Source organism: Scyliorhinus canicula, chromosome 7 (assembly GCF_902713615.1).
Source record: "Scyliorhinus canicula chromosome 7, sScyCan1.1, whole genome shotgun sequence".
NCBI classification, from domain to species: domain Eukaryota; kingdom Metazoa; phylum Chordata; class Chondrichthyes; order Carcharhiniformes; family Scyliorhinidae; genus Scyliorhinus; species Scyliorhinus canicula.
Window position 1 is genome coordinate 158,181,470 of NC_052152.1, and position 12,262 is coordinate 158,193,731.

The window sequence follows — 12,262 nt, forward strand, 5'->3', positions numbered from 1 at the left end:
GAAGCACCAGGCAATACAAATAACACTGAACGTTCTTTTAAGAAAAATTAAATATGAAATGAAACCGAAGACAGAACTTCATTTGAAAATATTGCTTGTTCTGGTTGATTGCAAAATATGATACTGGATAAATGATTGAGAGAATGGCCCATACATAATGTTGACAGCTAGAGAAATAAGTGATTAATTGCACAGGTTTGTTCCATACTAAAAGTTTAAACTTGGTCGTGATGTTGCTGGTTTGGTGATGGGACTAGGAAGAAAATTCATGGGTGTTGACTGGAATACTAGTTTATCAGATGGAACCATCTTTTATTTAAGTTTGTCCTTGTATGTGACTAACTATAGCTTGAAGAAATTACACATTAGCTAATAAGTAACCTGATGTATTTTCTTTAAGAAAAAAGGAGCTTTTGAGATTTACATATTGGTACTAAGACCTAATTAATAATCTGGGCATAATATTTGAATACACTGGTTCTGATTTTGTTCAATTCTATTTGTACTACTGAACAACTCCGCTGGTGCACCTAAGTCTGCATGCCTATCTATGCATCTCCTAATGTGTGCGAATAGCTGTTTACAGATCTAAATCTGGCTCAGCATTTTGTACTGATAAATATTGGCGGACATCTAAATTGGCCTAGTTTTGTGACCTGCCTTTGAGACAATGTTTATGGGAATGCAATTTTAGGGACCTGTTTTCTGTTTGTGGTGACAAGTGAATCAGATTATTTGATGAATTAGAATTAAATCTGCCTTTGTAAATAGGACTTCCATAACATTTACATGCTTGTTATGTGAAGTAATTCTGGTACATTCCAAATGTTAAGATTTGGCTACAGAGAGCATATCTTGGCCAGAGAGGTTTTTTTTAACTCCCTCCATGATTCCCAAAAGAAGTCTCCCACTACATCCAAATGAAGCAGTTTATGGGGGTTGTAAATGAACATTGTTAAATATTAATTTCATCCAGTGTTTTTAAATTTCAGTGTGATTAAATTATGCTTCTCATCCCAGCTCTTCACTCTGTTTTTCATTATGAAATTAGTTCCCGAACCTGGTCTTGGTAAAATAGACACACAAAATGCTGGAAATACATGGACCCGACAGAGTCTGTGCAGAAAGAAGATTTAAGTCAGTAACCTTTTCACCAGTTTCATCAGATCAATCACTTGCAACAGCATGCCATTTGCAACCCTAATTGCTTGCTGTACCTGCATGCTAACTTTGTGCTCCTTGTATGAGTACACCCAAGTCTCTGAGCAGCCAAATGTACAAAATCAAGCCTTTTTATCATCAAACACGAGACTGAGTAATTGATATAGATTGTAAATAGCCGAAGCCCCAGAACTGATCTGTGCTGCACTCCACTAATTGCAGACTTTCAACTTTAAAATACCCTATTCATTCCTACTTTCTGCTTCTTGCCTGTTAACCAATGCACTATCTGTGCAAATATATAAAGCCCCCCAGCTCCATGAACCCTTATTTTGTATGCTTGCTGTTTGTGTGGTACTTTATAAGATACATTTTTGGAAATCCAAGTACACTCCATAGAAGAATCCCTACAGTGCAGATGGAGGCCATTTGGCCCATCAAGTCTGCACCGATGCTCTGAAAGAGCACCCTACCTAGGTTCACACTCTTGCCCTACACTGGTAACCTCACCTAACCGGCACGTCTTTGGACACTTAAGGGACAATTTAGCATGGCCAGTCCACCAAACCTGCACATTTTTGTAATAGATCTACTGCTTCCCATTTACCTATTCTACTAGTTATATGCTCAAAAAAAAAACCTTAATATTTGTCACTCAAAATTTCCCTTTCGTGAAAACCATGTAGTAGGGAAATACCTGTTTGCATCACTGTGTCTTTGGTAGATTGATGTAGGTTAGAGTACTTTCTTCCTGCAATTCAAAACCTTTTTTGCCATAGCTTTGCCTCATTTCAGCCAAATGAAACCATTTGTTACATTTCTCCAAGCTCTATCATAAAGACAATGCACCACATTGGGTCCTTGAAGTGTGTTTTCAATGAGCAATTACCTGAGCTACAATTGACCACCATTTGAATTTGTGTATACTCTTGAATGAACAATTGGTGAGATAGTTGTACTTGCTAGTTAATGTATTGAAACACAACTATAGATGATAGTGGGAGTGGGTACCAACATATCTTACAGGCTAGATCTTTAAAATATGTATTTTTGAAAACTAGAGCAGTTTTGCTGATATGTGGAGATGTAATTTATGTCTGTCCAGCAGACAATAGACAAACTTGATTGATTAATTTTACATCCCTGCAGTTCAATGGCTGTTGATCAGTGTTCTCTCTGATTGTAATTTTGATTTGTTATGGCACATTTCAATTTCCCCAGAGGTTAAGGCATTTTAACTTTTTTTGTTTGAAACTTGGGTTTCTCATCTCTTAAGTTCATTGTTTAGTTTAATAGTATTAGTAGTATTAGTCAAAAGTTGTATCTTTATTTCCCACAGAAATCCCCTCATCAGCAAACTCTTAAACCTGGGACAGAAGTTCAGGTGAGATGTTTTATTTAATGTGTGAATACATTGCATTCTTAATTTTGGGCTACAGTTGGCTACATTTTTGTGTGCGTGTGACCTCCAGGCATATTGATTTCTAATAAGTGGAAGAAAACTTCTATAATTTCTAGCAGCAAAATGTCTTGCGTGTCTGCAGTTTGGAATTTTATTTGATTATGAGGATATTTCCTATAAATCGATGTTTGTGGAATTAGAGATTTCCTTCTCCGCTTAACGTAACTGGCATTCAGGTTCTTCTTGCATTTGAGCTTTGGTTAAATTCCAGGAAACTTGTGAATGTATGCCTCAAATGTTTGCCTTGTTCTTTTCACGAGGTTTTAAAATTTGTACATTTTTCTGTCTATAACAGTCATATAAGTATTCTTAAATATTTTCCAGTATTTGGTGGAGTGCTGCGGTATGTTTCCTGAAGTAGTAGCCGCCTCCAGTACCTTGTCTAAGTAGTTGTTCTTCATGCGCAACATAAATGTCAGACTCTTTGACTGGTGAGCATCATATGTGAACTCCGGAACCTCGTGCATCTTCCAGATACATGCTTTCTAGCTGGGGAAACTGGTTGGAAATGCTGGCTTTCTTTCGGTTTCCTTCTTCCCTCTTTTTTTTTCTCTCCTCTCTTTCCCTCCTTTCCCTTTTCTTCTCTTCTCCCCCCAAACCGTGCTTCCCTGGAATATTTAAGCTAATTATAGTATCCACAGTGAGATCCAACAGCTGACATACAGTCCAGTTATCAAGCCTGGTATCATTGTGGCCTGTATATCAGCACGTCATCCAGTGATTTTAGCCATTACAGGCTTGCTTTTAAAAGTCTGATTTTGAACCATATACAGTGATTTTATTTGATGGCGAATTTGATTACATTTCCTGGGAGGGAGGGGGAAATTTCTGTTACTATGTCAGGTGATCCACGTGCTTTATGTAATTCCTTAAATATATATGCTGCATTGTTCATTGTTTAACCCTTCCTCAATTTACATTTCCTAACTTTTCCCTTCAGCTCCTGAAAGTGCTTATGCTTGATTTGGTTTCAAAGATAATTGCATTTCTGCTATCTCACCAAAGTGAGATCTTTATGTACAAATTTGCACAATTAATTTTGTCAGGCTGTTGGAGGCCACCACGTAGACTAGTCTTATTCTGGTTAAACATCCATGTGTATACTTTGTAGCAGGGACACTTGTCTCAGCCAACGCAACGCAAACTAATAAAATCTGTTCAGGTCCGAATAGTGTAATCCCGTTTCCAGTAGAATCTTTGCTATAATGAATATATTTTTAGCATCTGCATGAAATCATTTAGAAATACAGAACTATCTGTTGTACAGAAAAGATGTATTTCTGGAACAGAATTTTCTAGGATTTGAAAATGCTTTTCCTATTCAGTGTATTCTTTTTTTTACGGTTGTCCTTAGTCAGTTACCTGCCTTGCGAATCCAGAATGTTAGATGCCATTCTGTGTGCTAACAGAGCTCCGAAGCATGCACCAGGCAGCCTCGGAGGCTGGATAAAAATATAATGCCCTTTAATTAGCATAAATTCCATGGTCTTCATACTAATTTTTTTTGAGATGGCTTCATCCATAAGACAGCAAGTTAGGCAGATCCTCTAGTCCACAAAATTCATTTAGGACAAATTAGGATATACAGAATTTAAACACAAATAGAACTGAATTTCTTGATCTTTGGGGCCTCGATTTCCAAGATTTGAGTATCTTTTGGGGACCTTGGATTGCACAGTTGGGTGCCAAGGGAAACTATACTGGGTACACTGAATTATTTGTAGTCTAGAGCTGATGTGAGAGGGGGCGAGATTAGAGGGGTGAACAGACTTGGACTATTTTGATTGTGCATGTTTAATTTCTGACTTGCATCTATGATATTCTGCTTTATTTGCGATAACATTTTGTGACTTCACCTACTTATCCTTAAATTAGTTATTTTAAAGCACAGGCAAATCGATAGAATTGTGTTTTACTTTACAAGCCAATGTCAAATTTATTAAAACTCATAAGATATTTAATTCCTGACTAATTTCCAGTTTCCCTGATGCCTGCAATATTTTATTTGCTAAATTTTCTACTCATGAAGCTGAAACTTGAGATTAATTGAATGCTACATGAGATTTTATCTGGTCACGTCACTTGAAGTGTGTTCTTTGTTTTGCAATGATAGCATTATTGATGAAAGTGTACATGTGAACATAAAGCATGGAACAAGAAAAGCCTATTTGGTCCATCAAGCTCGCTTCCTCCACAGACCATATACAATCTACTCTATTATGGATTCTACCCCACCTATTTAGTCTCCTGAGAGAAAGCTCTGCATAAATATTCCCTCATTCCAAAAGGTAATCAAACAAAACTCTAGAATATTCATCCATCCATATATCTCCACCACTGTAATTAACAGCAGCTGAGCCACAGCAGCATTAAGAACCATTGCTCCCTGTGGCACTTCTACCATTTCCAAATGCGGATGATTTTAAAGTCTCCAACCTCAATTCACATCAGATACATATCCCATTATTTTTTAATGCAATTAATTGAAAGTATAAACTTTTTTTGTTTTCCCTGAGAATCTATTCCACATATCCACAGAGCAAGTGTAATGGACAGTGGTGGGATTCTCCCTCAATCCATTGCTATTGTTGCTGTGAACCACCCACATGATGTGTAGCAGATCATTGATGACTTTCTTGGCACTTCCTCATGAAAAACATGACCTCTGCTTAGCACTTCATCACAACAGAACAGCTGAGATGGGAAAATGAGACATGTTGTTAAATTGATGCTGTCACTTGCGTTTTGGTGGTCACTTCCTCAGAAGCACCAAAAAGGTGACAAACCTATTCCATGACATACCATTGTGATATTATAGCTTGCTTCATCTGCATTGAAATCCACAATACCATTAATCATCCATAGAGTATACTTTTTTGCTCCCAGCCCACCCACTTTCAGATTCAATCGAATTGCAAGTGAACTGAACTGACCTGATGCCTGTGTGCAGCTCAGCAGTACTTGAATCAGTTAACTCTTAAAAATTAAAAGTAGCTGATGTAGGAGGGGGTGGTGGTCAGGAAATTGTAGAAAGCAGAAACTGCAAAATAAATTACACATGTAAGTAATCTGAGTATTACCTTCACCCATTCATAATTTTTATTTGCTTTTATAATGTTTAAGCATGCTCAGTTACGTCGTATCACACTAACAGTACGTTCAAAATACTGTGTATTCTTTTTGTTCCAAACAGAAACTATGTACCAGCTTCCTGTCAACAACCTTGCAAATCTAAGAAAGGCTCGTAAAACAGTGAAAAAGATCCTTACAGATATTGGTTTGGATTATTGTAAAGATCATATAGAGGTAAGTAGGCTGGGCAACTGGTTTGTGGTGCAGAGCGAGACCAACAGCGTGAATTCAATCCCCATACCGACTGAAGGCCCCGCTTTCTCAGCCTTGCCCCTCGCATAAGGTGATCCTCGGGTTAAACCACCACCAGTTACTCTCCCTCTCAAGGCTTAAGGGGGAAAGCAGTCGATGGTCATCTGGGACTATGGGGACTTTACTTTTACTGCATTATTATGGAGGAAATTGCCTCTTGAACAGAATTGAGATTTGTTTTCAGAGTCGTTTCTTATAAAAACTGCTGTCTAAATAATTTTAAATAGACAAATACCCTTGCTGCCTTGTTAGCAAATTACTGTGTCCTCTCATCAACAACTTGAATGCTTGCTGGTGTACAATGTCTTATTTGTGTTTTCACCAGTTAGTTCTAGTCTATGTAAAATTAGCAGTTTTCGATTTGGAATTTAAGAAACCAATACATTTAAACATGTTCTGCTAGAATTGGTTCGAGTGCTTTCTCCTCCAGTTTCAGTTTAGATGGTGTACAAATGTTAAAACCCATAATTTCCGGTATAATTTTTGTTGGTTGGTAAATTTTCACAGAAGTGTATAGTTTTGTGTGCTTGTCTTTGAACTTTTTTCATCTCTCAAAACATTACGTTAATTGAGGTGAACCATGGATAACAATTGGGGAAAGTGATGCTCACACATAATCACAAAATGGATTTTAGTATCTGTTGGAAATATTCATGCCTAGTCATTTGAGAGCAATGCATTTGGCTTAGTGTTTCTTGTGTTGAGAGTGAGGATAAGCTGGCTTGCAATACATGTTTTTTTTTCTCTCAAAGACACAATTTGAGAAGGAGCCATTCACTCCTGTTAATTTGAACATAGAATGTTTTCAGTCATTTATGTGAGATATTTTTTAAGGATATCCACTCAGTTGAGCATCTTAACTTTCATTTGTATCCTCTGAGCCCAAAGTAAGAATTAGTTTTGAACTCATTGCTGATTTGAACACACACTTGAAGGAAATTCCTGACTAAAACAAAACTGCATTATTATGAAGTTTACTAGCAGAGACCCACAAAACATTTGCAGTCAGATTAGTATCTTGGTTGCAATAGTCCATCTATAAATAAAGGATTTCTAGTTATTTTCTCACCATTTTAACAGAATCAAAACTTCTAATTCAGGAAAAAGCTACAAAAAACTGTCCATATGTAAATACAGACGGGGAAATAGAAATACAATTTGTCATGCGTATGGCCTTCTGTCTTGTTTATAAGCCGTAGAATATGAAAGTCTAATTGGGAATTGTTTTTTCTCCTGTTGAAAGAGGTAGGTTTACATGCCCTGGGCTCCTATTATTTGATGATGTGGAGATGCCGGCGTTGGACTGGGGTGAGCACAGCAAGAAGTCTTACAACACCAGGTTAAAGTCCAACAGGTTTGTTTCAAACACGAGCTTTGGGAGCACTGCTCCTTCCTGGAGGAAGGAGCAGTGCTCCCAAAGCTCGTGTTTGAAACAAACCTATTGGACTTTAACCTGGTGTTGTAAGACTTCTTACTGTCCTATTATTGAGGAATAAATACTTTTTGAAATTGGCCTTTTATAATTTCAGCATCTAGTGTAAAAGAAATCCACTTCCTAACAACCAATCTTGTTCTATAACAAAGTCCTCGTACAGGATTCAAGTTTTGTAGCAACGTTATAACTGCCCCTTCCTTGAGTCTATTTATTGCAGGGCATACCCATTGGAGTTAGACTGTGTAGAAACCTTGGAGGCTATAAACCATTATCATCAATTTGTCTACTGAATTAATGCTGATGTGCTCTTTTAATTCACCGAACAGCTTTTTTTATAACTTTCATTCAAATCTAATGGATCTTCAATTTTACAACAAAGAATAGCTCTTGAAAAATAAGTTATATCAAAGGGCCACACCATTTTACCACCCATTACTCATCTGGAACTCCAACCAGGGTAACTGTTAATGGGCTCCCAGTACATTCTTTTTTCTTCAAACACTCCCAATGCACCATAACCATTACCAGCTACCCATGGATCACACACTGCAGTCCTCCAGACACTTCTTTGCATGTGTTAGACACTGCCTACCAAATAGACCCATCAACAGGCACACACCTTTAACTGACCAATCAAAACAGTCCAGACAGACAAGTATTATTGTGACATGTTGCTACTTGGCTGGTCTTAAGTGATTTTGATCTTATAATTTTTGTATCCCCTGTGGGATGAGACGAATCAAGAAAATGAAAATTAATTGCTCAAATACAAAGTTCCAGCAGAATGTGTTTTTTAAAAACTTAATCGCTGCGCATTAAAAATTGATTATTTAATTTATAAAGTAAAACTATTGTTTCAGGATTTCAAACAGTTTGAACCAAATGACTTCTACCTGAAGAACACTACGTGGGACGATGTCTCACTTTGGGACCCTTCATCTACAAAGCTACAGGTTAGTTTATTTTCTGTGCTCAGGTGTTTTGATTCTTATTTTCAATTTCTTTAATGCTTCATCGTTCAAGAGTTATATCTAACTAACTTAATTGGTAATAATATTTTCTTACTATTCATTCGTCCATTATGCATGTCTCTTAACTAACTCCTTTTAACTATAATTAGTGATTTGATTAGTTGAAACTGAAATCACTAGCAAATCTGCAGCAGTGCTGCCAGTTCAAAACATTGAGATTACTTCTGTGGTGGAGTAGATTTTATATAGCATTGAGCCATTAGCTGCCCTTCATATGTCACTTGCTAGTTTCATGCTATTGCTAAATGTACTGATTTTTTTTTTTCAAGTTTGTAGTTTCCGAAATAAAAAGAACGTTATGTTGAAGGAACATGTATTAAGAGCATAATAAATGGTTCAAGCAGGCCATTTGGCCCTACAAGCATGCTTTGCCATTCAACAAAATCTAATTTACCCTAAATACATCTTTCTGCAATACCCCATAATCTTAATTTCCTTCGTATCCAAAAATGTGTTGACCTTTGTCTTAAATATACTCGACAACTGAGCATCCACAGATCCGAGGTAGAGATTTCCAAAGATTCACAACCTTGATTTAAAAAATATTCTCCTTTACCACCTAAATGGCTGACCTCTTATTCTAAAACTGTGACCCTGTCAAGTTCCATAAGAATTTTATATGTTTTAATTAGATCACCCCCTCATTCTTCACAACTCCAGGAAATGTGGGCCTAATCTACTCAATCTTTCCTCCATAGAACAATCCAGTCATCCCAGGAACTAATCTAGTGAACCTTCTTGCATTTCCTCTGGAGCACGTATGTCCTTCCTTGGGTAAGGAGACTGCACACAGTGCTCCAAGTGTAGCCTCACCAATGCCCTGTATAATTGTAGTAAGATTTCTTTACTCCTACTCCAATCTGTGGCCTCTTTTTGTCCTCCTCACCGCTTTGCTACCTAACTTGTGTTATCAACAGGCTTGGATTTGTTACACTCAGTTACCTGATCTGAGTAATTAATATAAATTGTAAATAGTTGAGGCCCGTAAACTGCTCCTTGCAGTATTTATTAAATACAGCTGAAATGCCCTGATTATTCCTATTCTCTTTCTGTTCCTCAACCAGTCTTCAATCCATGCAATACCATAAATTATAATTTTGTGTAATAATCTATGTGGCACCTCTTCAACTGCTTTTTGAAAATCCAAATACACTAACTACATCTACTAGTCCTCCGTATCTATCTTGCAATGGTAATTCCTCACCTAATGTTATAGTCGAGCTCCTGAAAAGCGCAACCCTAACTAAAATGCATTTTGAAATATAAAAGGAATGTGCTAACACTTTCGGCTCTCCTCCCCGACCCTTCTACTGGCTCCCCCATTCTGCTCGTTAATCTTCTCATCACTGACACTTTCAGCATTCGCCATGAATTCTCACTCCGGAGGATGAGTGGTACAAGGCAGGAAGCAACCTACAGAATGAGAGCAGCTTTGAGTTGTGGAGATGAGCCACAATCTAGAGAGATAACCAGCTGGGTGCAATAGAGACTGCTCCAAAATGGTGCTAATCAGGTCACTGGTCTCTGCATCACACCTAGCGTGAAACTATGTTGATGAAAATCAACAATACTAAATGTGATTACAAGCCACATAAAAATCACAATGTTAAGTAACCACACCCCTATTAATAGATGCTAACATTGTGCCTACTACCTTTGGTTGGCTAACTGGCCTTTGATTCCTTGTTTTCTGACTCCCTTCTTAAATAGGTGGGATCATGTTTGCTTTCTTCCAATCTTTGGGAACTGTTATAGGATCTAAGGAATTCTGGAAGATCAAAACCAATGCAACTTCTATAATTGTAGCCACCTCTTTTAAAACCCTAGCATTTGGGTCCAAAAGTTTTGTCCCTTCGTAGTCCCATTAGTTTCTCAAGTACTATTTCTTGTACTGATTTCTGTGTATTCTTGAATCTCGCTAGATCATTGATTCCTCATTATTTCCAAATAGTTTTTGTGACTTCCTTGGTGAAGACATGTACAAAGTAATTGTTTCACATCTCTGCAATTTCAGAGTTTTACATTATAAATTCCCCTGTCTCTCCTTGTAATGGGCCTCTGTTTACTTTCACTCATCTCTTCCTATTTATATATTTAGAGTCATTTGTGGTACAGATGGAAGTCATTTGGCTCATTGAATGCTTCTGACTCCCTGTGGAGCAATCCAAGTCGGTCCTGTTTGGCCCCTGCAAATTTATTTCCTGCAACTGCCCATCTACTTGTTGAAATCATTCATTGTTTCTGCATCCAACATCCTCTGGGGCAGTGAGTTCCAGGTCATTACCACTCACTTAAAAAGTTCTTCTTTGCTTTCCCCTGCATCTATTACCCAAAGTTTTTTTAATTTGCATTCCTTAATCCTTGTACATCAGCTAATTGAAGAGTTTTTCTCTTTGTCCACCTTATCTAAACCTCTCATAATCTTGTACATCTTTGTCAAATCTTCCCCAATATCATTTGTTTTAAGACAGACCAGGCCAGCCTTTCCAACCTAATCTTGAAACTATCCTTGGGTCTGGTATTTCCTCCTCTTGCACCCTCTCAACATCACAACTTTCCTAAAATATGGTGACCAGAAATGGATGCTGTAATCTTATTTGTAGTCCGACCAAAGCTTTTTATAGGTTCCGCATAATTTACCTGCATTTGTACTCGACCTAATTATTTATGATGCTCAATGTCATATAAGCTTTGCTAACTTCTCTCCATATGTCCTGCCGCCTTCTAGGATTTATGCATATACACTCACAGGTCCCTCTGTTCCTGCGCACTATTTAGATTTGTGCCATTATATTGCCCTTCACGTCCCTTCTCACATTTCTCCATATGAAATTCCACCTGCTAACTCTGGTAACCTATCTAGATCATGTTTCAAGCTGTTTGTATCATTCTCACTTTGCCACTTCTCCAAGTTTGGTATTCCATAATCCCAAAAAAACTGTTACTGGCACTAACTTTTGGGGAACACCAATGTCTAACACCCTCCAGTGTGAATGAAGACCATCTGTTACAACTCTCTGCTTTTTGCCCGTAGCCAATTTTTAAATCTAATTGGACAATGGCCCTCCTATCCCGCAAACCTCAGTTTTGGTAACCGGCCTTTTATGTTGTAACTTGTCAAATACTTTCTTAAAATCCATATAGACAGGGCAGCATGATGGCTCAGTGGTTAGCACTGCTGCCTACGGCGCTGCGGACCCAGATAGGAATCCCAGCCCTGAGTCACTGCCCGTGTGGAGTTTGCACATTCTCCTCTGTGTCTGCATGGGTTACACCCCCACAAACCAAAGATGTGCAGGATAGGTGGTTTGGCTTTGCTAAATTGCCACTTAATTGGAAAAAAAAATAATTGGGTACTCTTTTTTTTTTAATTATATTTTTAAAAATCCATATAGACAACATTCACTGCTCATCAACGTTCTGTTACTTCATCAAAAAATTCAATTAAATTAGTGACATACAATCTGCCTTTCACAAATCTGTGCTGACTCTCGTAATTTACTCAAACCTTTATAGCGCCTGTTGATTTTTCTTTTTTGCATCCTTTCTTGAATAAGTGGGTCACATTTATCATTCTCCAATACTCTGCCATTTCCTCCTAGGGAAAGATGGAAATGTTAAGGCAGGCCATTCTGACATCGCCACGTCCCTTAACATCCTAGGGTGCAAACCCATCTGGGACCAGGTGACTTCTGTCCTAAGTGTAGCCAGCCTTTCCAATACTGCTTCTCTTTTCTGTTTTCACACTCATTGTCTATATGATCTCTGCTTGTGACAATTATTGTCGGA

General features: G+C 37.8%; 1 protein-coding gene across 10 annotated transcripts in view; it reads left to right on the forward strand.

Annotated features, from left to right (window-relative positions):
- The window catches only part of adnpb (activity-dependent neuroprotector homeobox b), a 30,483-nt gene that overhangs the window by 12,638 nt on the left and 5,583 nt on the right, over positions 1-12,262 (forward strand). For 5 of the 10 annotated variants that reach the window (XM_038803132.1, XM_038803131.1, XM_038803133.1 and 2 more), the window contains 4 exons: positions 2,501-2,545; positions 2,948-3,054; positions 5,817-5,929; positions 8,303-8,395. In XM_038803132.1, coding sequence (XP_038659060.1) covers positions 3,036-3,054; positions 5,817-5,929; positions 8,303-8,395 — 225 coding nt within the window. In that variant the 5' untranslated portion in view covers positions 2,501-2,545; positions 2,948-3,035. Of the gene's footprint in view, positions 1-2,500; positions 2,546-2,947; positions 3,055-4,736; positions 4,912-5,816; positions 5,930-8,302; positions 8,396-12,262 lie in introns of all 10 variants that reach the window. The other 5 variants (XM_038803138.1, XM_038803137.1, XM_038803136.1 and 2 more) reach the window with 2 other exon arrangements.